The sequence below is a fragment of the Cheilinus undulatus genome, linkage group 14 (assembly GCF_018320785.1).
Source record: "Cheilinus undulatus linkage group 14, ASM1832078v1, whole genome shotgun sequence".
Lineage (NCBI taxonomy): Eukaryota > Metazoa > Chordata > Actinopteri > Labriformes > Labridae > Cheilinus > Cheilinus undulatus.
The window spans coordinates 38,346,981-38,374,723 of NC_054878.1; the positions used below are offsets into that span (position 1 = coordinate 38,346,981).

Consider the following 27,743-nt stretch of genomic DNA (forward strand, 5'->3'; position numbering starts at 1 on the left):
TTAGCAACGGTACCACCAGCACAAGTTTGGCATGTAAATGAAAGTGATGATATGCCACACCACTATCATCAAACTGAGGAGAAACCAGAATGTTGTGTGATGTTACAAACTGAAAACTCAGTTTTCCCCATCCACACATAAATGCTGTAAAGGAGTTTCAAAAATCTTCACTATATTGTGTGTTAACAGGGACCTTAAACGGTTTGTGTGCGCACAAATGTCCAAAAACATCAGTTTTCAAAGGCTAAATTCACACTGAAGTTTAAAGTGACCCAAATCTGATTTTTTTTGCTCTTATGTGACTCATATCTGCTTTTTTTCTGGCAGTAAAAACAACACAGGTCACATTGAATTTGACATTATTATATCAGATTTGGGCCTCTTTCATATGTTGTACTAAAGCAGATACATATCTGATCTTTTGGAATTTGACCGCAGTCTGAACGGCCAGGTCTCCTATAATGTGACTTTGATGTAATTCTGGAGTGACACACATCACAGTTCTGCACCGGCGGGCAATAGCATCAAGACAGTCACACTCAACATGGAAGACAGCAGTGGAGGGACATTAGACCTCATAAGTATTTGGGGTGGTGCTTTTATACAAGCAAAACTTGAAGGATTGTATCATAACTGACCTATTTATGAATTAATTTAGAAATAAATGGCCAAAAAAGGTTAAAGAGGCCAAAGACTCCAATCAGCATAGCGGTTTTGGTCAAATCACATTACTGTGATTACACAAGCTGGACCATATTTTGGGGGAATAAACCCAGCTGTCAGTTCAGTGCAATTGTTCAGGACCATGACCTGTCCACACAGTAGTCTGCATTCAGGCCTTATTAAAAACGTAATGTGAAAAGCCAGACGACGAAATCAGATCTGAGCAACATGCACATATTAGGACAATATATTTTGGCTTTCTTACAACTTAATCATAATTTCTGCTATTATAATGTTTTGAGATAATTGCCCATTGAAGTTTAAGTAATTTGCTTGAAATGTTGGGAGAGAATTCTCTGTGTGGATTTTTTGGGAAATTTCCTTTATCATCAGTTATCAAGCACCAGGACGTGTGTATACTTAGAGAATTTTCACTGGAAGATTCGGGAAAATTGCTTTGAATCTTTTGGTCTTTTTTGTGTGAATTTTGGAAAGTAATATGTTATTTGGGTAATTGGATTGGGAGCTCGGAGTTAGGGGTTGTCCTTTGTGGATATTTCAGGGATTCTTTTGGTAGGTTTCCATCCTTTTCATGGAATTTTGGATAATATATTTGGAAATCTTTTAGAATTTGCTAAGAAATTTAGGGGATATTTGATTGAAAATTCAGGAATTTGCATGAAATTTTTGGGGGGGATTTTTAGGTTTCATGGTAACATTTCACTGAAAGATTTGAGAACTTTTTAAAGAAGTTTTGGGGTACTTTTTATGGGGTACTTTAAAAATATGTTTTAGAATTTTCATGGATATTTTAGGTTAATTCTTTGAAAATGTAGGGAATTTATTTGGATTTTAGAAAGCAAAATTTACAAGAAAATCCTGTTCAAAGACAAGGCTGGTGTTTTAACTTCTCAGACCCTTCTAATCCCAAAGATGTTGGAGAAACTTGAAATGCTTTCCAAGCTCAGGCCTCAAGAAGTTAAGGCCAGCAGTGTGAATGTAGCCATGAATAACTAGCTACATGAGGTTCAGACCTGAATCCCCAAGCTATGAGGAAGCATGTTCATGAGGAAGGAAATACACACAGCATGTTAACTGAATCCAAAAATATGCACCCTATTTTAGTGAAAAAAAAACATGAATGGGAACAAAAATATAGGATAAAACTCAGCATGGCACCTCTAAATATTTCAACTGTAAATCTTGTTAAGCCATTTTTTACAAACCGCTTTAGCAACCATGATTAAAACATTAATTCTGTTATTATATATGAATATAAGAATATTATTTCTGTAGAAAATCTTATTCTGCCTCAATGATTGAAAAAGCAAAGTAGCACACAGTTAAATGCAAGAAAAACTAAGTTGGACTTTCAGAGAGTAATAGAGCATCTTGTTCCTAAAAATATTTCTTTGTCTGGAAGTCTAAAGGAATTACCCATACATACAAAATAGATTGAAAATGTAAGCATTTTCCAGCTTTACAGTCCTCTTATTTAAGCATAAAACTAAAACAGCAGATTCATGTGTGGGCTAAAGTCAGCATTAGCCTACTTGAGTAAAGCCCATTCTATCTGCCATGAGTGAAAGCAAACAATAACAGCGTGAAAGCTCGAGAGCGCAGGAGGAAAAGTGGAGACGAGAGCGGCAGAGAGGGAGGACTGTGGTGCTCTAAATGGTTACCCTTTTCCTCCTGACACCAGTGACTCCACTGTCGTAGCTAGGGGCAACCAGACTGCCGCGAGTTGGAGACCACTTCATCAGTGACTTCACTGCACTTGGCGACATCTCCCCTCCTCACCCTCTCCGTTTGTTTCTCTCTCTGTGTCTCATTGTCGTAGCTTTACGCCAAGCTGCAGTGCATCAAAGCGGAGATCCAGGACGTGAACGACGAGCACGTGAGGAGCCGACAGGAGCTGGAACAAACTCAGAATGAGCTGACGAGAGAGCTCAAGTTCAAGTGAGTCGAACAAACACAAAAGAGGAGCGACACAATCAGCAAATGTGCCAGGATGGATCAGCGAATACGGTGTGCTCTCTCATCAGAAACACACATGCTTAGTAGGAATTTCATCACTGAGAGATGCTGAGGGAAGAAAAACTCTGAGATTACTGTCAAAGATGGAAAACAGAATCATTAAATCCCATGTGTTAACTGTGACAAAAGTATGCAAAAATGCAAAAGGACGTCATATTTCTGACAAAGATTAAATTAAAAGTCAACAAAATTAACTTTCCTTGTCCGTTATTTTCAACAAAGCCTTTAAGGTTCTCTACTTGAATTATTTTTCATCTTCTGCTTACAAAATGAAAAAATCCTCCTTCAGGCTGCATGGTCCTGATATGAGCTCAGATTTAACCTTTCACTGCTGTGGTTTTTTTACATGCAGGTATCTCATCATTGAGAATTTCATCCCCCCGGAGGAGAAGAATAAGATCATGAACAGGCTGACCTTTGACCCCGAGGAGGATCAGTGGAAGTTTCAGCCTCTTGTTCAAGCTGAAAGGTCGGTGCAGATTTAATGTATCAGGATATTCCCATTTGGGTCATCAGGCAGACTAATGGTGTTAAAATGTGACTAATTAGAGTCAGAGTTCATGGACCTCTGACCTCATTTGGCTCCTGTGCCATTAGCTCCTCCTCTTTTGCTGTTGTTGCTTTTTCTGCTTTTTCAGTCATGCAGTTGCCTTCTTCTTTTATCTGTCAGTCTTTCAAAGTCTCAAAATAAGATGTTTGTTTGCAGAAGTAAGGGTTTTTTTGCAAAAAATGAAGTAATGAAGTGGCATGCATGCAATGTCAAAATGCATGCATGCATGCAATGCAAGCTCATTGGAGACTGGTAACAGAAAATTAATTGGCAATGTCTGTAAAGTTTTATAAAGAGCAACTTTGAGCTCAGAAAAGCTTCACAACAAAACACTCAAGTTATATCAAATGGCAAGTTAGTAACACGCCACTGTCAGCCCTCATTTGGACAATAATTGCTTGGTGAAACAGTATGCTCCGACACAATATGCTGCAATAAGATTCAATATGCTATGACAGCAAATACAATTAAATAAAGAATGATACACATTACAATATCAAATCATAATGATATGATACCATACAAAACCATGCAATACAATACGATACAATAGGATTTAATACAAGATGTAATGCATAAGACAATACACTAATACATGGCATGATAAGGTACAATACATCACAAAATTAAAACATTAATTGCAAAGCACAATGATAACATGCATGACAAAACGATACAATTTAATACCACAAAAATATCATATATTATCTTAGTATATGATGCAATATGATACATGATACAATACAATGTGATACATGATATGATGTGATACGTTTCAGCATAATACATTACAATATGATAGAATGTGATACAGTACTACTGTGATACAGAAATGATTCCAAAAAATTTAAACCTCATTTAATACCATACATTATGGGAGCTTATGATATGAAACCATACCATATCATACCATACAACACAATACGGTATGGTTTCGTATCATAAGCTCCCATTATGTATGATGTAAGACAGGACCAAGGGGTGCTGTGATGTAGACTCTCATGTGCCTTTCAGAACCCTTAAGTCTGTCCTCTGAGTTTTTTATTTACTTTATCTTATCACCTTAACTGACACTGGATACTCCCTGTTCTGCATATAATATTTAAGCTCTGTGATGAAGACATACCCATGCATGGACCCTTGCAGTCAAACATGTATGTGTTAAGGGCATTCTGATTATCTCTGTCTTGATTGTTTGATCCCATATCATCTGTTGTTTACCTGTACCAGTCCCTGCTGTCATGCATGTTTTTTTTTTTAATCCGTTCAAAAATTCAATAAATCGGTTTAAAAACTTCTCTATTTGATGATAAGATAAACTGAGCTGTTTCTTTGCATGCTGTATTTTTCAGCAGAGACTGATGGGGCTAAATCTGTTTCAATAACCCTGTGGCATCATTGACCACTGGAGTGAAAAGCTAGATCCTGTTTCCTTTCAGCTGCTTCCTGAAGATGTCTTTTGGCTTTTCATGGCATTGATTTATAATTGATCACGCTTTTCCTCTCCCTCTTCAGTAAATCTTCACAGATGAAGAAAAGGCCAGCATCTGCAGTCGGATACAAACGGCCCATCAGCCAGTACGCCAGAGTTGCATTAACGATGGGAGCTAACTCAAGATACAGGGTGAGTGTAGCCGTGGAAGATAGTGCAAGTGCACTGTCTTTAAAAAGCCGCCTTGTATAAGATAGTGCTTTAAAATTAATCCTTAAAAGTGATTTACAGCCCGTACTTGAGACTCCTGTGATGTATGACACTGACTTTGTCATGCCTTTGAATAATCCTTCACTTTGGGAGCAAGGTTTAATCACATTAATGTGATCCAGATGATAAACTGCAGGTGTTTCATGTGTGGGTTTGTTCCAGGCTGAGAACATCATGTTTCTGGAGCTGGACATGACTCCTCCAAACGTCGCCTCTCTGGATCGCTCGACAGAGGCGGAGCAAAACCAAAGTCACTCTGTAGACAGCTCGCCCACCAAGGACAGGGGAGTCCAAAAGTCTCGCTCCTGGTGAGTTGAAACTCAGTGAACCTAATAAACCCAGATCCTAACTGATGAAGAAAACTCTTACAGTCCTGGCCTATCACAAATATACAGTACTGTGTACACTCTAGCAGCAATTCAAGATGATAAAGGGTGCCAAAATATTGAATTTAGGCTACATTTATCCTTAGTTTTTCCTATTTGAGATTCCAATATCAACATTTATCATCCCCTTCAATCTTCTTCCTTTACTCTTCAGTTTTTCTGTTATGTTTGATGCTATGTTTCATTCTTTTGCATATTAGTCACACTTAAATCCTTCAGATCATTAATATGAGACAAAGGCAATCCTAATAAATACAAAGTGCAGTTTTTAAATGATAGTTTTGTTTATTTCAAAAGGTAAAAAAGCCATACAAACCTCCTGGCTCTTTATGAAAAAGTCATTACCCCCCCAAACCCAACAACTGGTTGTGCCACCCTTAGCAGCAACAACTGTAAGCAAGCATTTGTAATAACTGGCAATAAGTCTTCTTCGCTCAATTTTTTTTAAATTCAGCCACTTTGGAGGGTTTTCAAGCACAAGCAGACTGTTTAAGGTCATGCCACAGCATCTCAATCAAAACCAAGTCTGGACATTGACCAGACCACTCCAAAACCTTTATTTGATATTTTTTAAGGCATCAAGAGATGCACTTGGTGTGTTTCAGATTATTGTCCTGCTGCATAACCCAAGTGTGCTTGAGCTTGAGGTCATGAACTGATGGCCGGACATTCTCCTTCAGGATTTTCTGGTAGAGCCCAGAATTCATGGTCCCATCAGTTCTACCACCACCCTATTTAACTGTTTGTGATTTTATGAAATGCTGCTACCAAAAATTTCAACTTTTGTCTCATCACTCTACAGAATATTTTCCCAAAAGCCTTGAGGATCATCAAGATGGTTATGGCAACCTTTGTGTTCTTTTTGTCAGCAGTGGTTTTGGCCTTGGAACTCTCCCAGGGATGTCATTTTTGCCCAGTGTCTTTCTTATAGTTGAGACGTGAACTCTGACCTTAACTGAGGCCAGTGAGGCCTGCAGATCTTTAGATGTCGTTCTTCGTTATTTTCTGACCCCCTGGATGAGTTGTCGGTGCACTGTTTTTGGTAGGCCGGCAATCCTGGGAAGGTTTACCACTGTTACAAGTCTTCCCCATTTGTGGATAATGGCTCTAACCATGGTTGGCTGGAGTCCCAAAGCCTTCGAAATGGCTTTGTAAACCTTTCTGGACTGATAGATGGCAGTGACTTTGTTTCTCATCTGTTCTTGAATTTCTTTAGATGGCATCATGATGTGTTGTTTTTTTTTAGATCTTTAAGCCTACTTCACTTTGTCAGACAGGCTCTATTGGATGAATGTATTGATTCTGGCAGTAATCAGGCCTGGGTGTGGACAGTGAAATTGAATTTAGCTTTCCAAAAAATGTGGTTAATCAGAGTAAGTTTATAATGTAACAAGGAATGGCAGTTACTTTTTTACGTAAGGCCAGGTAGGTTTGGATTACTTTTTTCCTTAAATAAATAAAATAATCGTTTGAAAACTGCATTTTGTATTTATTCAGGTTTTTTTTAAGTATTTCTAGAAGCCCCAATAAACAGTAATACCCTATATTTTCTGTTAGGGGCTATTATAGCCTTTTAATGCTTATTTTTCAGTTGTAAAAATGTCCTTTTTAGGACATGATTAGGTCAATGTCAAACATTCAGAGTATCAGCCTGGTTATTATACATATAATAAAAGAGGGAAGACATTAAAATCTCTGTTCTAACCTCAGTCATGTTTAGTCTTTTGAAATGAAATACCTCCATTCTGATGTATTTTCTCTATTAGAGTGCCCGTTTACTCAAAGTACTCTCTTAAACTATGAGTAACCTATATATTATTAATGCAGAGGAACCTGCTGTAACCTGCTGTAGCTGAATGTAAAAGGTTTAGAGTCAATGCATATCTAAATGAGATTACTCAGGATTAGCCACTCCTTCACCAGGCGGTCCTAATCTGATGAATATATCTCGTCTCTCAGCAGGGTGTAATCTCAGTGTTACCAGATAATCCTGTTAACCTGTTTCAAACTGTACATACAACTGGTCATTATACTACATGATCATTTTGATGTTAATTATTTCCTTTCATTGTTCTTTTTCTTTCTTGCAGGTGTCAGACTCCAAAATCCATCACCTCTTCTTCTTCTAATGTTTCTTTGTCAGCATGTCATGCTGCTGCAGCCATGGCAGCTCAGTAAAGCTTTACTGGAGACTTTGAAAAAATTATTTATTTAATTCTGTTTCATCCTGAAAGACTTCTCAAAGAGGCGACTGACAGCAGGGAAGACTCACCAACACTTCTTCTGCTGACTCTGGACAGATTTAAGACCGTTAAAAAAAGAAATTAAGAAGGAAATACGGACACAAAATGGATCTCCAAAAACAATATTTCCTCCTGTTATATGGATGTAAAGACCCACCAGGACCCCTTCTTCCCTGCATGAGCCTCGGATCATCCTCTTAAACAACTGGGTGGACCAGACTGTCCTGTGTGTGCGTGTGTTGTGTGTATATACAGGGCTGTGTGATTGCCTGTTTGTGTTCCTAAATGTGGCCAATACAGCTTGAATTGCCTGTAAGATAACAGTGTAGATATTTCATGTCTTTGGGGGTATTTCTGGGCAGGTTTTGTCTGTTTTCTGTGTTAAATATAGAACGAATTAATTCACAAAGAGGAGAGTTTACATCCATATCAGCTGAAAATGTCAGTGGTGGTCAGATGAGGTGCTCTGAAACCTGAATGATGACCTTAATCACAGCTGTTGTCACTCATTTCAACGTTCTTTCTTCTCAAACATGTGTAAAACATGGAGGTTGCTGTTTAAGGTCACCCATTTGTTTGCTGTCTGCTGTATTAGAGCCTTGAATTTACTGTTTTTGGTCAGCCATGGAGCACGAGAGAGCGAAGCCAAGATGTCAGCTTATGATTGTACAGTATATTTATATGGACAGGGCTTCTCCATTTCCATCTATTTTATAAAGTGAAGCCAAAATACTCCCCTGAAGGGTGTCAACCTAATGTCAAATATCCCCCAAGTGGATACAGTCCCCCGCAGAAAAGGAAATGATGTCTTTTTGGAGCAGATACCCACTGATATGGAGCATTTCATGACCGTTTTGTTAGTTTTTGTCAACTATTCCCTCACTTTTCCTCCTCCAGGAATGCTGCAAGAAGCTACATTTGTCAAGAGCTGTCAGTCATGATGCTACATCTGCTCTTTCTCACATCAAATAACTCATTAAAACATTGCACCATCAGTCCGTGGAGTCACCTAGCCAAGCCTCTGCACCAAGCCTACACTGTTGTCCATACCATGTGGTCTGCAGTACTCCACCCAAATGCTACTCAGCAGTAAAGTTTTTATGCCAGTTCCCGGTTCCAGTGCTACATTTCCCACTTATTTGTGTACAAGAAACCATAGCGATTGAAACCGAACATATTGTGTTGTAGTTTGAGCTAATATATATTAGGTTAGGTTAGGTATAGGAGTAGATGCCAGTTCGGCACTTCACCGTGTCAACCTTGGTCCTGTAATGCTCCATCCTCCAGCCCAGGTAGCCTCCCAACTGACTCCTCCACAATGCACACTGTTGCCCCATGCGTCTGGATCAGCACACCAGGTCCTGGGCACCCAGTATGTGGTGAGCTGGGTCAGGCCCAGGAGAGGAAAGCGGACCAGGTGTCTGTAAAAGTGCAGCTGGCATTCCATTATCAGGCAGCTGATCCTTCCCATCCCCGCTCTCCTGAGGAAATCAGCATTAGATGCACGGTCTTTCCAGCAATCCCCAAAAATGTGCCAAAGAGAAGTCGCCACTAAGGAGTCCAGCTGGCACTTCTGGCCATCAGTCAACTTCCATGTATCACAACAGGGCTGAAAGGCTGGCTTTCATTCAACACCACACTGTCTCGCTCAGTGAACCCATCGCCCAGTCCGCGAGTCCAAGTCTGCGGTTGAACTGGTGAACTGCTCTACATCTTCCACGCTCTCACCATTCACAGACACAGATTCAATGGCAGCATCCAAGGCGTCCTCAAATGCCTGCATTTTTGTTGTGCATTCCCAATGCTTCAGCCTCCTCACTCAGTAAGTTAAGAGCAAGGGCATGTACAGTCTCCACAAAAATCACAGCATCACTTTGTCAAATGGCACTCCACAGTTCACTGCCACTGTAACCCAACCCAACCTGCAGTTATTTATCTTGCTCTAGCATACAAACAGTATGCCTGTAGACATTCTTAGAGACTGTTACCTGATGCTGCACAGTGGACCAATCACAGAGCTAGCTGTCTGCAAAATTTCAAAGTGTAGTTACATTTTTGAGGAGGTGTACCTCAGACTTCTACATAGGATTCAGGCTTTCACCAAGATGCATTTGCTCTGTTGCTGTCATTTTTATCAAGATGCATATTTGGCAAGCAGAGAAAAGTATGTTGTTTTTCTTGCCGGAAAAGTTAATATCTCCTTTTATTTTTGCTCCAAGTCCACACAAACCAAAAGTTCCTCACACAAGCTTTTAAGTAATAATTGTGTGATCAAATATTTGACTCTTAAGTTGGACATAGGCTGTCACTTGGTATTTTGGCTGCGGTCTTCTCTCAGGTGTGTTCGGCTTGGTGTCACTGGGTTCATTACCTGCAGGAGCTTAAGAGGAGCAGATTGTGGGGTTAGGCTGACTAATTATGTCTGTATTATTGATGACAAAGATCCAGTTACAGATAACCCCCCTGCAGGCTGTAAGAGAGCACACAGCAGTCTTTTGATAGCATGAAGACACTAAATGCATTAGCAGTGTGCTGCATTTGAACCTACTGTCCTTTAGTGTTGCGTAAAGACTGAAAATATGCTCCAGGTGTTACAGAAAATACATTGGCATTCAGCATAAGAAGCTTCACTCCTACTAATTTTGAACACAGGTATCTACTCAAAAATCATTCAAATAAATGTGATCAGCAAAATGTCAAAGCCTGTTTCTGTTGTTCAAATTACAGTCAGATGTTTCCAGTGAATCTCAAATCTGTGTTAACCTACTTCCTCCACTGTGTCAGCCGTTTACAGAAGCACATTGAGGATTTTCTGTGTTTAGTCGACAGTAAACTGGTCCTTAATTGACCCAGTTTGTTAAAGAGGAGCTGTGAATGTTTGAGGCTCCGTAGAATTGTTCCTTTATTTGTTAATGATGGTGAAAATGAGGGTTAAAACACATGCAGTTATACCTTTAAAGCAGCAAATGATTCAACAGAAAATCTAATTTATAACAGGATATTCATCCAGCAAAGATCTAGAATATAGAAGCAAAAATGATCAAAAATGAGCTAAAGCTTCTTGTTTAAATATTTATCAGAGTCTGCTGATTATTCGCTGTTTAATGCAGCATCAGTCGTCTCTACAGCCTGAAGATATCATAAATTTTCTCTAAAAATAAAGCAGACAGTGATGAAAGGACTGACGAGATTGTTTTGAATTGATATGAGACTGAAATTAAATGAGAAATAAGCAAATTCTTTTGCATCTCACATTGCCCATGTAAACATTTTTCATATTTGTTGTTAAAAAAAAAAGGTTAATATGTTGTAATATATTGTAAAAATGTGTGTGAGTGTGGTTGACTGTGAGGGCTGTGGGGGTGGGGCAGTGGTAGGAGTATACCGATGGGAGAGGTTTAGGGGGGATGGACGGATGGATGATGGAATCAGGAAGTGGAGGAGGTGAACACTGAGCCTGTTTCCATGGGAACCTGCCAGTAAAGGGGGGATGGAGGGGGGAGTTGTGTATCTATATGTATGTATGTACGTAACATGATAGGCCAGACTGGCAGAGCCTAACTGGTCGACAAAAAAAAACCTAATAAAGACACTGTCACAGACGCCTGGTGGTCAACGAGTCATTGTTAAATACTGTAAATGAGCAGATGAGGATGTGTGTTTTTGTGTTTGGATTTGTGTGTTAGAGAGAGAAGGAATGAAAAGAGCGAGCAATAACCCTCAAGAGGAGTTATTTTTAATTTGCTTCAATCTATTATCCTCATTTGCATCATTAGAGTGGAAATATTTCTCTTGTGGTTCATATTACATGCAAAATTTATTATGTGAAGCTAAAGTGTAACCCCAGCTTAGATCAGATAACATTCATGAATCTGAAATATGGAATCAGGGCAAAGTGTAGCATCTAACAGAGGAAGCTGAGATTTTTAAAAGTATTGCATCATGGTAAAATAAGGTAGTCGCATACTTTGCCAAGTGGGTTGTTCTGGAGAGATCAGTGACTTTAAGTGTGGTTCTCTAATGGATGCCCCCTTGCAATAAGATGGTTCAGGAAATTCCATCACTGCTGGATATTCCACAATCAACTGTAGGTGATAATATGAGAAAGTGGAAGTGTTTAGGAACAACAGCAACTCAACCACGAAGCAGAAGACCATGTAAAATCACAGTCAACAACTGTTAAGGCGCATGGTGCATTAAAGTCACCAACGCTCTGCTGGTTCTCTAGCTTAAAGGTTCTGTACATGGTTTGATGAATTCGGTGTGGAGGAACTTGACTGGCTTGCACAGAACTCTGACCTCAACCCCATCGAACACCTTTAGGATGATCTGGAACAGATATTGTGAGCCAGGCCTTCTCGTCCAACATCAGTGCCTGACCTTCTAAATGCCCTAATGCAGGGGTGTCATAGTTAATCACAGCAGGGGCAGGATTCTGGATTTATGTCTAACTTTAGAGCCTAACAGGGTCAACATTTAACCATAGACCGTCAACATCATTTTCACCAGTAAGAAAAAGCACTAGTGATAAATCAAATTTTAAAGTCAAAACAACAAGTTTAAAGATCAAGAAATGAACTTTTAAAAAGTGAGATAAAAGGTCAAAATCTGCAGACCACATACTGGAGGGCCAGTTATAATGGCCATATGATGTGATCTTGCAGGCTGGATATTACTGTGCCACGGGCCTTGAGTTTGACACCCCTGCCCTAATGAACGAATGGACTCAAATTCCCACAAAAATCTTCAAAATGTTGTGGAAAGCTACAACATGTAGACTTGAGGCTGTAATAGCTGCAAGAGGGGGTGGCAACTCCATATTGGAGCAGATGTGTTTGAATACAATGTTTATGTTTGAATCCATAACAAGTTCCCTTTTCCATGGTTAACTGGGTCCTGAGTCTGAACTCAGACTCAGGACAGACCGAAGTGGGTTCCAGGTGAGGCCCATCCTTCTGGTGTCAGCCTGGAGGTCTTGTTTGCAGGTATTTTTTGGCATATGCCCGATCACCTGATTTCTTTTTCTACTGATTGTTGGTGGGTTTTATTCCAGATATTGAAATGTATAATTGCCATGAACCCATGTGTCGCTTCTCTCAAGGTAGTCCAACTTCCTCCCAGAGTCAGAAACCATGCTCGGTTGGTGAACTGGTGACTCTAAATCCTCTGTGTGATTTTTCCTGGTTGTTCATCTCCATATCTCATCCATGTGATTGACTAGTGATCAGTCCAGAATCTCTCCTGACTCTTGCCCAATGACAGCTGGGATTGGACAAGTGGAACAGATAATAGCTGGATGGATGTCCAGTACCTGTCAGCGGATCTCCCTTTTGTGCAAAATAGTCTTTTAAAAACCTAACATGAAAGAGAGAAATAAAGAAATCCTTGTATTTCAGTAGGTGAAAGCAGTTACATCAAAGTTTCTATGTGCCACAGTTGCAGTGGATTTCTCATATTGTCTGATTTTAACTAAATACAAATCCCCACATATGAAGTCCTAAGTCCAACTTAAGTCAGTTCACTACTGCTGTTACTCCATGCTCAGGCCATAAATGTGGTTTAAATCCATTATATTTTTAATTTGTGTGATTACAGCATATTTAACTCAGTGTGATCCCACAAACCCAGAAGATTTCTCCTGATTTGCTAGGATGGGTTCAGAATCTTTACTCTAAATCCAAGCACAAACACGCTGCAAGTCACTTTACCAGTCTGACACATGCAGTCAAAATGAGTTATCATGCAGGTTTGAGAGGTGATTTATGAGCTATACTCACATATATTTGACATAATCAGCCCTGGCAGTGACTCGGAGGTTGCACACACATACACACTTGTCTATAAATCCAGTGTTTCAATCTGTCAGCTGTTGATGTACAGAGGTCTCTGCTTCTTCAGTCGCCCTCGGCCTTGGTCTCCTGTCCATGTTTAATATTTAACGAGCAGAGAGCAGATTTATCAGGACACAATGAGGGCATTTTAAATTCAGCCACACTCCAATTTAACATCAGATTATGAAGCACTTCAAACTTAGATAAAGTTCAGGTAAAATCAGAAGTATGATTAAAACATCAGGATTAATCAGTAATGAACCCTTTGTTGTCTACATATGTTTCTGTATTCTCTTTCATCATCTCTTCTCCAAGTTTTCAAATCATCCATCGTTTCTTATTTCATTCATGATTAATGGCTTCTGACAGCTTTTGTATTTTTCTCTGTTTTATTAGAGTTTCTGTATTTAAATGTTGCATTGCTTGGCACTTATTCCAGGTCAGAAAAGCCTGGATTTTTTAAGGTAGGGTTCCTATTGCGAATGAGTATGAAGCCCAACATTTAGGTGACACTAACTGAGCCGTTGCTGCCCCCTGCTGGTAGAAGGTGGAAACATATGCATGGGCAATTGTGCTTATCTCAGCTGAAAAATATTACATATGTTTTTTATTTAAAATACTTTGAATAAAAGAGGTGCCAATAAACTGATTAAAACTATTGTCTTGTGCTGTGTCAGACTATGCATCTTAGAAACTAAAATACAGTCTTCCCCATCCAATATGTCATTGACATATTAACACTGATGAAAGAAAAAAAGATTTAAAGGCTTCCCCAGCAGTGGGCCATCAGTCAGATGCCTTATCAAAAGAAGGTGATAGAAATTCTTGAAGGTGTTGAAACTAACCATATGCTTCTTTTCATGCCACTGCGCTGAAAATAGCTGTCAACCCTTGTTAAATCATGAATTAACTGTGATTAACCAAATTATTTGTAAAGCTGAGTTCACTTTTACTAGCCACACCCAGGCCTGATTACTGCCAGACCTGATGAATCAAGAAATCCCTTCAATAGAGCTTGTATGGCAAAGTGAAGTGGGCTCAAAAATCTCAAAAAGCAGCACATCATGCTGCCATCTTAGAAATTTAGATGGAGAGAAACAAAGTTACTGATATCTACCAGTCTGGGAAGGGTTGTAAAGCCATTTCCAAGGTTTTGGGACTCTAACCAACCATGGTGAGAACCGTTGTTCACAAATGGGGAAAACTTGTAACTGTGGTGAACCGTCCCAGGAGTGGGACTTTTTCACAAATATTTAAGTCCATAAGGTCAAGGTCGCCCAGCCTCATGTTCATCCCTTGCTGATTTATGGATGATCCGATTAGATTTTGGAGGTCAAGGCCGCTGGGCCTCATGGTACGCCCATGCTATAACATTCCTACAAATCCCACTACCACAGAAAACACCACAGTCCTTCTTAACCCACCGCTGTACTGTCTCTGTCTATCAGCTGTATACCTCACAGACACATACAACCACCAGGCAGGGATTCAAGTTCACCCCTGACACCTTAGTTTTTCATCATATCCCACTAAAACCTCAAGCACAAAAAGTTAGAATCCACTCGATGGTTCTTTGAAGTAGAGGAAGTGTTGTTACCAGGCAGAATATTTAGAGTGGCTTTATGACCCAGTGATGATGTTAAATTGTTAAAGTTTGCCCTCTTTTCCCCCTCATTTATTGTACATGTTAAACGTAATTCAAGCTGATGTTTACTGGGGTAGAAGAAATTGATTTAGGTCACATGGAGTGAAAACATCATTGTGTGTGTCAGACACAGCTGTAATGTGACATAAACTACTCTCATTGTGAATTTAATGGAGGCTTTATAAGATTAATTATAAATGAATGAATGAATGAACGCCTGCTGGTACAATGTAGGTTACAAGATGAGAGAAATCTCTGAATGAAGCAGTGAAATGTGCTCTTATAGCACACCTCAAGGACAATGAATGAAGTTAACATTTTTCATTTTTATGGATTCAGCAGCATCCTATGAGGAAATGACTTTCAGAAGGATGGTTTTTAAAGTTTTGTTTCAGGATCTTTGTTGAAAATATCACAGAAGCCCCACCAGTACACACTGCAGGATATAACGCCACATTTACAGGTAGTTATTTATTTATCTATTTTGAAAGACTTTATGGCAAACTAAAGCACACAGTAATAAAAAAAAACCACACAGTGCAGACACAAGATTGTCGCCCTGATAAAGCATAGACAACATCAGCATTTGTAAGGTAAAAGCTGAGACAATGTACATGGCACTGGAAAAGAGGTCAGCCAGAAATCTGAAGTCCGAGCATTTATACAGTTATACTGCAGCTCCCCCTGCTGGTGAAATGACAAACATGCTGGAATTTTTTTAATCCTTATAAATGTCAACCTACTAGTGTTTCCCCCTATATCATCCATTGTGAAAACACATTTATTAAAAAACACCATACTTTTACTATCTTAAGAATCAACGTTACTACCTGCACATCCAGTTTATTTATAGAAACTGTAGTCAATAACAGTGAAGTATTATACAGCTACAACCATCAGAACTACATATTAGGATGTTTACACATTTACTGGCATAGTTTTAAGCAGAGATAGAAAGAGTTCAGGACTACTGTACTCAAGTAAAAGTACAGTCACTTTGGTGAAAATTTACTGAGGTATGCTGTATATATTTACTCAGGGTAATCAACTTCCTGTGTGGATATGGACCTGATTTTATTCTGAAAGGATAAGGAACTTTGGGAAGATCAAAGATTATTACATTAACATTACAAAGGAAAAATGAAATTGTCATGGAAATTACACCAGAATAAGACATTCAAAGGAGCAGTGTTGGGCTTATTTCACTTCAGTGTGGCTTCAGGGAGTCACTGCAGAGGCTAAACCAAAGAGTGGAACAATAAAGAGTTTGATTCAAGTTAATGCACAACGTATATACCTTAATTGCAATGTGATCTATGTATCAATGCTGAGAGCAGGAAGATGCCATACTTTTTGATGTTATCATTCTCCCATTTCGTATAACTTTTAAAACTTTTTTGCAGTCACAATGTATCCTTGTTCATAAAGTAGACTAAATAAAACAAAGGGGATTTCCCTTAAAGACCCTGTAAAGTATAAATCTGTATTGAGGTTTGTTGAAGGATAGGCCACTGTGTTATGAACCTCCAGGTTAAACTTCAGCTGAGTAAAACATCTCTAAGTTTATAAAATAAAGCTTCAAAATCATGAAAAACGAGGCAGTAAAATCTGCTCCAGGATGGTGTGGGCGTGTCTGTTGAATGAGCTGAAGCCGCACCCACTCAGGAGAAATATGATGCTCTCAAATTTAAAAAATGCTACAGTCTGAATGGAGGGAAGCATTTATGCCATTATCCCACCCCCTGACCTTACGTTGACCTTGTGATCACTGCACAGCTGCCTGACTTTGTGCCAGAGAAGAGACAAAGTCCATTTTCTGGCTCAAATCTCTCTGTTAGGATACTTTAAATCAGTGTTACTCAACCCTGCTCAACTAAAGAGCCAAACTGTTGAAAAATACATTTGCAAGAGCCACAATCTAAGTGTGGAAAAGTGTCAAAAATGAGTAAAAGTGGCAAAAAAAAAAAAAAGTTAGACATGGCAAAAATGGTCAGCAGTGGCAAAAGTGGGTGAAAGGGGGCAAGTAGACATAAAATTATAAAAACTTGTTGAAAAGTTGCAAAATTGGGAGAAAATAGGGCAAAAATGGGTGAGAAGTGACAAAATTAGTTAAAAGTGACCAAGATGGCTAAAAATCACCAATAAAGGCGGGCAAAATGGGCAAAAACCAGTACAGAGTGGCAAAATGGGGAAAAAGTGGCATTTCATGGCAAAAGGCGGCTAAAAAGGGGGGGGGGGGGCAAAAAGGGGCAAAAATAGCAAAAAGCAGGGTAAAAGTGGCAAACATGGGATAAAAGTGGCAAAAATCAATAAAAAGTGACAAAAAGAAGTGGTAAAAATGGGCTAAAAGTGTTTTAAAAGATTAAAACTGGCAACAAAATGGAATAAAGGGGCAAAAATTTGCAAATTTGGGCAATGGAAATATACAGAAAAATTTAGGTTGACAATCAAATTTGACAATTAAAGTCTACTGTATAAGTGTGGGAAAATAATTGATTAAAGTGACTTGCAATTGATAATTTCTAGGTCAGACTTACCCTTTTTTAAGGTTTTCTGGGGAGTAATATTTCAAATTAAGACAAAATAGAGCCACAAACCATCACAAAAGGGCCACATGTGGCTCAAGAGCCACGTGTTCAGTATCACTGCTTTATATGATCCATAGACCACTGTGGCTGATAGATTTGGCATATTTACCTCACAAAGAACAAAAGCACAGCATTTAACTGACTGTTAACTTTAATAAAGGCAGTAACATCAGCTAACAACAGACTGGACTGAGTTGAACTGCTCTGTGATTTTGTATTGTATCATTAGAGGGGCGGGGTCATTCCCTACTGTGGGTCAGTGTCATCACCAGCCCACATATTTGCCCCGCCCACATTAAACCCAGCCAGGAATGTACCACGATCGTTTGGATTATATTTAGGATGAAAGATGATTGGTGCGTCTCATTTGATTGACAGACAGCTCGGCAGGCAGAGGCTCCGTTTCTGTCAACAGGAATGCTAGCTAGCAGGCTGACAGGAAGTCGCGCTTAGTGGGCAGGCCGTTAGGTTGATCCAAAGTTTGGTTGAGACAGCAATTTCAATATGGAAGCCTCCACGGATTGGCTTCAAAAAGCCATTTGAGTCCACCTATTGTAAGCAGACAACCGACGTCACTCGGGGTTTGTCCAGTTCTTTCTACAGTCTGTGGTGTTTTCACATGTTTACAGCAACCTTATTCCAACATATCTAGTGTGTTCAGATACAAATTTTGGATTTCACTTTAAAGGGTCTTTAAGAGTAAACCTGTTTACCAGTTTAGGCTCTTCTTTTATTGTGGGGTTTTCTTGCTTTGATAATTTTCTGGCCTCTGCTGTCCTAGAAAAGACAGCTGGGACAGGACACCTGCTCTACCAACTGTGCCCACTGATTTCACTGCTGTTTGACCTGCATACTTCAACAGAGGAACCGTGTAGAAACTAGAGGGAAATTCACACCTGAGCTCCTCTACAGGGCTCAAGAAGGTGATGTTTGTCATGCTCAGCCAGGTCAGGAAGCTCTTTAGGTTCTGATCGCAGTGAAACCGATTCATTTCAAGGTTGAGGTAGCTGAGGGAACGGAAGGCAGCCGGGTCTGGGGAGGCGATGAAGTTGTTTGACAGGTGGAGAACTTTGAGGCTTTTTGGTAGCACATCAGGCTGCAGGTAAGTCAAGGCATTTGATGAGAGATCAATCTCTATGATTGAGGTGAGACCCTTAAAGATGCCTTGGGGGAGAGTCTGCAGGGCGTTGTGGCTCAAATTGAGACCAAGCACGTGTACGAGATTGTCAAACAGATCCAAGCATTGTCCTTGAGACCAAATAAACTGCAGGGAGCTGCTGTGAAGATCCAGGACTTGGAAATTACTCCACTGACCTGCTGAAACTTGTCTACCTAAATGTGTGCAAACCCTGATTGTGTTTCCCCCATAGAAAAGATTCTTGAGACGTCTCAGCTGAGTCGAAAAGGTGGAAACATCCCCAAGGTTTGTCAATCTGTTGTCCTGAATATCCAGATGTACAGTATTACTGGCAAAGCGGCTGATACTGCTCACAGAAGAGGGATTCAATTTATTATATCGTAGCAGAAGGAAATGTAAGTGAGGGAGGGGTGCAGGGAAGCCGAGATCCCGCAAAGAGTTCCCAGTTAGGAATAGCGCTCTCAAGTAAGGGAGACCTCTAAATGAGCGATAACCGAGAGCACCGATGTGGTTGTAAGATAAATCCAACACTCGCAGGTTTGTCAGAGAAGAAAATGTGTCGGAGTAGATTTCCCCGAGCAGGTTATGAGACAGGTTTAGCATTCTTAAATGTCCCTGAAGGCCTGTGAAAGCATTTCTGTGGATCTGATTCACTTTATTCTGGGAAATGTCAATGATTACAACCTCTTTGAGCGGACTGAACACCCCCTCTTGCAGTGCAAATATCCTGCTTTTTGACAGATCCAAAGTGAGGACTGAACTGTTCTTTAAGCCTTCAAATGTGTTTCTGTCTGGATCAGGGAGATTGTTGAAGGAAAATCCTCTACCCAATGACCCTTCTGATACTTTAAGATGGGAGATCTTGGTCCCCTTAACAGCTTGGAGAAACTTCATCAGTTTTGATACACTAAACCCATTGTGGAACAAGCTAAGAGTCTTGATTGACAATCCCCTAAAAGGATTCCCACAATTCTTCCAGTCAAAACCTTCATCAGACATGTTTCTAAGATGAACGGCGTCCAAGTTCAGATAACTGAAGTGCTTTCCTTGAAAAGCAGCCAGATCAGACTCACATATTTGGTCAAAGTAGTTCAACTTCAGATTCAAAACTTTCAGATTTGTCATGTTTGTGAAGAACATCGCAGGCTTGAGTCTTTTTATCTGGTTCCCGTAGAGGTCGAGAGTCTCCAAAGAGGACAGCGGCTCCAGAAAGTTCTCCTCCAGTATGGCCTCTTGGAGCGAGCAGTAGTCCAGGTGGAGAGTCTGCAAATTGGAAAGTCCTGTAAAAGCGAGAGGCTCCAGTTGAAGACCAAGGTTAAAGCCAAGCACCAGCTTCCTCAGACGTCCTTGTTTGATGAAGGAGTTGTTCCTGATGACAAGAGGAACCAGCTGTTGACCCAGGTCCAGCTCCTGCAGCTCCTCCAAGCCAGACAGGGAGGTAGAATTGATCTCTGCGATGTGGTTCATCTCCAGGTACAGGTGGGTGATGTTGGGAGGGAGGTCAGGAACCGAGTGGAGGTTCTTGGCAGCACAGTTGGCCACGGAGCCCACAATGAGGCAAGACGGAAAACATCCTGGTACCTGAGAGAGAGAATTAGATTAGTGGTCAGTAACCATTTGTCTGTTGTCTATTGTTCTCTGGTCAATATAAGGTTTTGCGAAATAAAGAAGTTAGAAAGTTTGGAAAAGAAAACACTGTAACTTCGAATTTTATCATACTCCTTGTATCCTATAAATTTAAGCCTGGGATATCTTTACGATTTGCATATGGGAAATACATCTTTATAGTCCCAGTTGATTTGTTCACTTTTCATGATCTTCTTGACATTTTTCTCTGCGTTCCTTGCATATTTTGTATCATATCCTCATATTGAATTCTAGTGTTTCCCAAGTTTAATTTTCCTGTATTTAAAAATGTTTTTTTTCCATCCTTCACTCCCTGTTATTTTGTGTTTCTTTACAATAATTCTCTTGTTGAGTTTACAGTGTTTCCTGTTTTATCCTAGTGTCTAATGTCTAGTTTTACTTCCTTGTGTTTCTTTCCACTGAGATTGTGCTGCTAGTCTTATCCATGTCTGATTGTCCCTCTATGCATGTAGTCCCCTGCCCTTCTGCGCCAGTTCCTTGTGCATCATAAGCCATGATGAGACTACACACTCTCAGCTATATATATATATATATATATATATATACATATGTGTGTGTGTGTGTGTGTATACAATTGTAGGGGTCATCCCAGTAGTGGCATACTGACATGAAGTCAAGCATGTTTGACTTTTGTTCTGCCTTTTACAAGTTATTCTAATCATCTTTTTATTGTTTTGGCACAGAATTTAACGAGGGTTACAAACAGTTATACATAGTCCGCAGCAAAATTCTGTGCAGTAAGCTCCAGATTAGCCCAAAACCCACCCAAACAGTAAGTAGACTCTATATCATCTATACAAAAACAGACCAAAATACCAACACAATGTGGAAAGAATACAAAAAAAAACTTAGTGATAAAAAATGAAATAAATAAATAACTAAAGACAGGGTGCCTGGTTGACTAGATAAATGATGCAAAAATAAAAGTCAGTGAACAAATTAAGTAGTTCATGGGTCTCAGCAGTGATGGTTAGAGAGTGTATGTGTTCTAAAAAAAGGTTGCCACGTCTTATAAAACTCTTTTGCGGAGACTTTCAGGAAGAACCTAATCTTTTCCAGTGTTGTTACCGCAACAACTCTTGAATCCATTTGCTCTACAAGTTATTCTGACATCAGTGATGCAGCAGTCACGAATGTCAAGAAACCAAATGGTAAAGTGAAAGAAGACTGAAGAAGTTGGTCCGATGAGATGACAAAATCTTTTTCAGGCTCTGATAACATCCCTGCCTTGTGATGTGTTGTAGCGGGACAACCATGACCAACTGAGAAAAGAGAATTTCCCTGCTGTAAGCATTAGGAAAAAGCTGGATTATCATTCACTGTAACATCTGGATAGACAAACAAAACAATTACAGTAACGTTAATACAGTCTTGTTTGTGAACAGTCTTCTTGCTCCTCTTCCTTCCAGTGTTTTCACATCAGTTGCATTAATGAATACATACCTCTGTGTAGTTTTGTTTTGGCTTTTGTATTTTCTTAAATAAATATAATGCAAGCTCTGAAAATGAGTCCTTTTCCTCTGTTTAACCCTTAGAGCTCATGTAGCACGGATCCGTGCCACAAGCAGATCCCTTTATAAATCAATTGGTAACATTTGAACTGTAAGTCATAGGCACAAACTTGTTTTCTTTTTTAATTTAAGCTCTCCATTATGCCTTTCTGATTATGTTCTCCATGCATTCATAGCTCTTACAGAACATTTTCTAGTGAGTCCAGAATTTGGCTGACTTTCTGGGGTCTCTGAGGATGGTGTTGTTGTAAATTACAAGAAGTGACAAGTTAATAAAAATGTTGATATCTTTTGCATCATAAGTCATAGACACTTACTCTTTTTTCCTGAAAGCTGACCTTCTTGTTGTTCGTTTGCTACCCTTGATGTCTCAGTAGCCCTTAAGGACGCAGTTCTAGCGAGCCCGTAAATATGGTGACTATTCGGAGGTTTTTTTTAAAAGATTTATTTTGGGCCTTTTTATGCCTTTATTTGATAGAGGGTGGACAGTGGATAGACCCAGAAACAGGGAAGAGAGTGGGGAGAGACATGCGGTAAAGGGCTACAGGCTGGATTTGATCCCGGGCCGCCTGCATACATGGGTAGCGCCTAAAACCACTCGACCATCTACGCTCCCTTGGATTTTTTTTAAAGATTAAATCCACGTTGATAAATCCAATAATAAGCATCTTTTATCCATTTAAATTTTAGATCACTTACTTCAGCTTTCTACCTTGGACATCCCATGTTGTTTATCCTGCAATGCATTGTGGGGCAGTCAGCCAGTTGCATCTCAACTGCTTTGAGGAATGGCGCAAATGAATCTAACTGCAAAAAAAGTGCATGGACTTTTCTTTGTATATATGTAGATATTTTGAAAACCATTTGTCACAGAATGTTTATTTTTTCACTGTTTTGTCCCCAAGAGATGGGAGAACAAGTCAGTGCAAATAAAATGCATAGTCACTAATGTTTTCTGTGTGTTCTAAATAAAAATCTCTGAGTTTTAAATTCTCATTTGTTTTTTTCTTTTGTCTTTAGAGTCCCATAACTTTTCAAAAATTTCAAGTGACATTACTGTAGTAGATATATCCCTAAAGCCCAGGTTTTTCTGAAGAAAAGGATGTATATAGCTTGACTGTGCACCACAGGGCTGATGTTTTACAAGCTTTTTAAGAAAAAAATCCAGACGACACATGATGGTGAAAAAAATAACTGTAAGCTCTAAGGGTTAAATCCCAGAATCATGAAATTTGTTACATATCATAAATAACAGAAAGCACTTACCACCACTAGATTTTAAACCTGACACAATAATGACATGCAAAGAGAATAAGAAGCAAATTGGTATAATTTTAACCCAAAGCATTTCTTCTTCCATGTTTTCCCTGAAGCAATTTAAAACAAAATATTTGTCTTTTTCTGTAGTGCATGCAGAAATGTACAGTAAACAAGACAAGCATAATTAGTGGAATAGGACAAGAAGCAGCAAGAAGCATAGTCTTTTCATGCCATGTTATCCATGCCATTCCCCTATCAGAATAGTAATTGATTGATTTTCATCCAGAGATCAAAACACTCTGCAAGATTTACAACTAGTGCTACACATTTCACTTATTAATGAAATCAATATAGTTATTCATATCTGCTGATGTTTTATAAGAGTTGCATGCTAACAAAGTAAAAAATTCCAATTCCTGTCTTGTTGTTGGTCTACATATGTGTACTTACCTGTAGGAAAACACAGATGATGACCACCTGAAGACCTGGCAACCTCATGTTAAGACAGAAATCAGCATGAAATAAAATAATGATCCAGCCCTGGTTATGTCAAATCTGAGCTCCAGTCTGCAGAGATTCTGTCGGAGCTCTATTTATCTACGAGTGTTTGCGTCACTTGTGTTGAGCACTGCATTGACCTTGCAGAATGACACTCAGTGGGACTTCCCTCTTTTTCCGGACTTGCATGAACAAGGGAAGTACAGCTACGTGTTTGCAGACCTGCATTGATATCTACCGTATGTTTAGATGTTGTGTATTGGAGTAAGGAGGGTACATTCTTTTGCAAAATTTCCTGTATAAAACCCCTGACACAACAAGGTTTTTTAGGAGTAACACCTTGACATTTGTTTCAGACACTGCATTCAACATTAATTACATATTTTCAAAAGCTGTAAATAGTCTCAAATTTATGTTCACCCGTTAGGAATTTTATATCCAAGGATGTTTGGGATACCTTTTATACTCACAAGAAGCATAGCTTTCCAAGAAATGTTTATGAAATGTTTCCAAAAAGTGTTCAAGATGTTTACAAAAAGTTGAGCTATTGTACAGCGTGTTATATTTTAGTAGCACTTTATCAAGTCAGATGGCAATCTAGTTAGATTCATGCAAGTAGGGGATTTGAACTAACAGTTAAAGTATTTGTTGCAAATGGCCTCAAAATTCATGTTAACCCAAACCCCAGATACAGAAATGTACCAGACGTGTTGCGTACATCATTGCACTGAACAAATTGGTACACAGTGATTGATTTGTGCACGAAACTGTTTAGTCACAGGATATGTTACAGAACTTGGTCTTTTTGCTTAAAATGCAACCAATGAGAGCATTATCTTAATGAACTGTGTATATTCCCCCATCACTCTACATGCTTTAAGTATAATCAATAATTGCCCATTTTGTTATGGAGAATGTCAGTTCCAGTGTAGCTGTAGTTTATTTCAAGAGCATTTTTTCTTTAGTATTTCCTGTTAGGGTAGCACAGGGGTGTCCAAACTAACGCCTGGGTCAAAGCACAGCCATTGCCCATTTTTAATTGGGCTGTGGCAGTTTCTAAAAAATAAAATAAAATATGGTCTGTATTGAACTTCTTAGTTTTCACAGGAATCTGCTTTAATTTTGTACACAAACATTTTCACAAGAATTTGCTGGCAAACCTTTTCATGACAAAACTGAGACAACATTAACGGTGACCATGCAGACAGTGAAAAAATATTAGATCTTGATTCATAAGGCCCTGAAGAAATATACTATATGGACAAAAGTATTTGGCCACACCTGTTAATCATCAAATTCAGGTGTTTCAATCAGACATGCTATAAGACAATCTGAGAAATTTCATCCCTCCTGGATATTCCACAGTCAACTGTAAGTGATATTATCAGGAAGTAGAAGCATTTAGGAACAACAGCAACTCAGCTACAAATTGGAAGACCATGTAAATCACAGAACAGGCTCAATGACTGCTAAGGTGCATGGTGTGTAAAAGTTGCCAATGCTTTGCTGATTCCATAGCTGAAGAGTTCTGAACATCCACTGGCATTATTGTAAACAAAAAAACTGGAATGCTTGCTTTATGGACTGGTTTCCATTGCTGAGCAGCTGCATGCAAGCCTCACATTATCAAGGCCATAAATTGCAATACTGGCCATTGCAAAATCCTTATTAGTGATTGGCTGTGTGCCTTGTCCGTTATTAATGTAATCATTATAGGCTGTTTTTCTTGCTTTAAGCATATCTTAGCCTACATTGGATTGGTTACAACATTCCCTGTAATGAACTCTATACACTTATAGGCTAAATAACTGATAATGAAACGCTGGTTTCAATAAATGTAGTTAATATTACAAAAAAAAAAACCAAAAAACAAAAAAAAAACAAGTATCAGCATAAACATTTAGGATTAGCACATTATAGAATCAAAAGAAGTTTCCAACATCATACCTAAAGAAATCAAGTTAAATAGCCTAGTTTCATCTTGGTCTGTTTTTGGAGTTCAAAGGGGCAGTGAAGTGCACAACTTACTCATGATATGTGGACAAAGGCCAAAATTGCATTTTCATTGTAATCTGCTTATTATATTTCAGAGTGGGTTTTGTGCACAAGTGTGTTTGTGGTGTGTACTTGTTGTTTTTTAACGTAGGTCTGGTGAATTTCACAAGCCCTTGAGAATTAAAGGTTGTCAAATACAATAGAGAGAGAAAGACAGACAGAGGTTAATGGGGACTGTGGCAGAAATGTTCAGGCAAAAGTCCCTGAAAAAAGTCTCATTGTCATTAAAGTTTTGTAATGATTTAAACCATGGCACATTTCACAGGAACAGAACAGTTATATATAAACTAAGACATTGCAGTTTGAATTAAGACTGTGTGCCTGTAGGGCCACAGTAAAGAAGAGCACAAAGAAGTACATTGTTTTCGCATGAAATGTAGAGGAGATTAAATCTGTAACAAACAAGGGAAATATGTTTCTGAAGTCGTACAAGTGGGCCATAGACTACAATGGTAGGTTTTAAATGTAGTCTCCTTTAAAATAATGGGCACACAGTGAAGTATCCTGTAGGCGCAGGTTTAACAATTTTTTGGCCCCAGGCAAATATGACGCCCACACCCATTTTTCCTCAAAGAAATCAAAGGTAGTGAGCAACATATTTCAAGGCATCTCTTTTCATTTACAAAAACACAGAATAACCCCGGAGCACACCCAAATCTCCTTTGTCATATTATACAAATACACAGCAGTGCTTGATCGTCACATCTTAAAGGGCATATACCTCAAACTCTCCAGTTTATATTTTGACATGTCTCTAGTGCAGGTGTAATTTAGAAAATATGCTTAATAGTAGGGCAATGCCAATTTTTCCGCCACATATCACAATTTTCTATTCATTGCATGCCATTTTACCACACAGTTGTCCACCAATGGTTGACATGAAAAATGCAGTTGATTTTTTTTTTTTTTTTGACCTTGCTGTTGGGGCCAGGGGTGCTCCCCTGGGACTTTTTCAATAGTCAAAAGCTATTTTGATGCTAATTGTTAAATATTTGCACCTTATTTACACCATAAACAAAGGTCTTAATTACAGGGGTGGAAAGTAACTGATTATATTTACTCAATTAACTTTAATTGAGTAGTTTTTTTGGATAATTGTACTTTTTTTAAAATTACATTTTAAAATCAGTACTTTTACTTCTACGTAAGTACTGACCAGAGTATCTGTACTTTTACTTGAGTATGATACTGTTGTACCTTTTCCACCGTTGTTGACTACACTTTAGCACATAGCGAGAGAATGATTCAACATCACATCCCAGAATGGCTGATGGTCACTGGGGTTCTTTTGGAAATATTTCTGGTGGATTGTTGTTATTTTTGAAGTGAGACACATTTGCACCATGAATAAAGTTATCCATTGAGTTAGATCTACCAGCTGTGACTAGGTGTTTCTAAAGGACACATACTGTGTATTCTTAATCAGTATGCAATGCCTTGCTATGGTTTTGACTTTCTGCCATATTCTCGCCAGAGGTGAACAACCTTGCTAAAGATCTTAACAGTTAGTGCAGCTCTGTTCCATTGTAAAATATTTCTTTTTAAAGTGTAATTTGCCTTTATGTCGTGTGGCCTATTATAAACACTGTTAAAGTGTCTGAATGAATTAAAACTGCTGACTCTATAAGAGTTTAATTAACTCTGTCAATTTTGCTGTGTATTTTACTTTATTATTGAGGTGTGACTACCTGAACAACCTGGTTGAAGATCTATTCTCTCGTTGTTCTTGCCCAAAAGGAAAGGTCATATTTTACTGTACAACTCCTCAGTAGCTACTAAGTAATCAGTACTAAAAGTAAACTTTAAATTAAATACTTTTACTTGAGTAAATTTAGAGACCAGCACTGTTACTTTAGTAAATTCTAACCAGAGTAACTGCACTTTTTCTTGAGAACATGAGTCGTGTACTTTTTCCACCTCTGCTTAATTACTTAAAGTTACTATTTGATGCACATCTACAATTAACTTTATCTTGAGACCCCCTGGAGC

The 27,743-nt window shown here is 39.0% G+C and overlaps 2 protein-coding genes across 3 annotated transcripts in view; one reads left to right on the top strand and one right to left on the bottom strand.

Moving 5' to 3' along the window:
• Positions 1 to 10,916, top strand: part of LOC121521339 (kinesin-like protein KIF3C) — a 42,128-nt gene extending 31,212 nt beyond the window's left edge. For both annotated transcript variants that reach the window (XM_041805272.1, XM_041805273.1), the window contains 5 exons: positions 2,504 to 2,622; positions 3,053 to 3,169; positions 4,766 to 4,874; positions 5,115 to 5,260; positions 7,429 to 10,916. In XM_041805272.1, the coding sequence (XP_041661206.1) occupies positions 2,504 to 2,622; positions 3,053 to 3,169; positions 4,766 to 4,874; positions 5,115 to 5,260; positions 7,429 to 7,516 (579 nt within the window). In that variant the 3' untranslated portion in view covers positions 7,517 to 10,916. The remainder of the gene's footprint in view (positions 1 to 2,503; positions 2,623 to 3,052; positions 3,170 to 4,765; positions 4,875 to 5,114; positions 5,261 to 7,428) is intronic.
• Positions 10,917 to 18,212: 7,296 nt separating this feature from the next.
• LOC121521341 (toll-like receptor 5) lies at positions 18,213 to 23,773 on the bottom strand. Its single transcript, XM_041805275.1, has 2 exons — positions 23,652 to 23,773; positions 18,213 to 20,364 (listed from the first exon to the last, which is right to left on the bottom strand). Exons 1-2 carry the CDS (start codon positions 23,697 to 23,699, stop codon positions 18,376 to 18,378), a joined length of 2,037 nt encoding a protein of 678 aa, XP_041661209.1. The 5' UTR covers positions 23,700 to 23,773; the 3' UTR covers positions 18,213 to 18,375.
• Between the last annotated feature and the right edge of the window lie 3,970 nt (positions 23,774 to 27,743).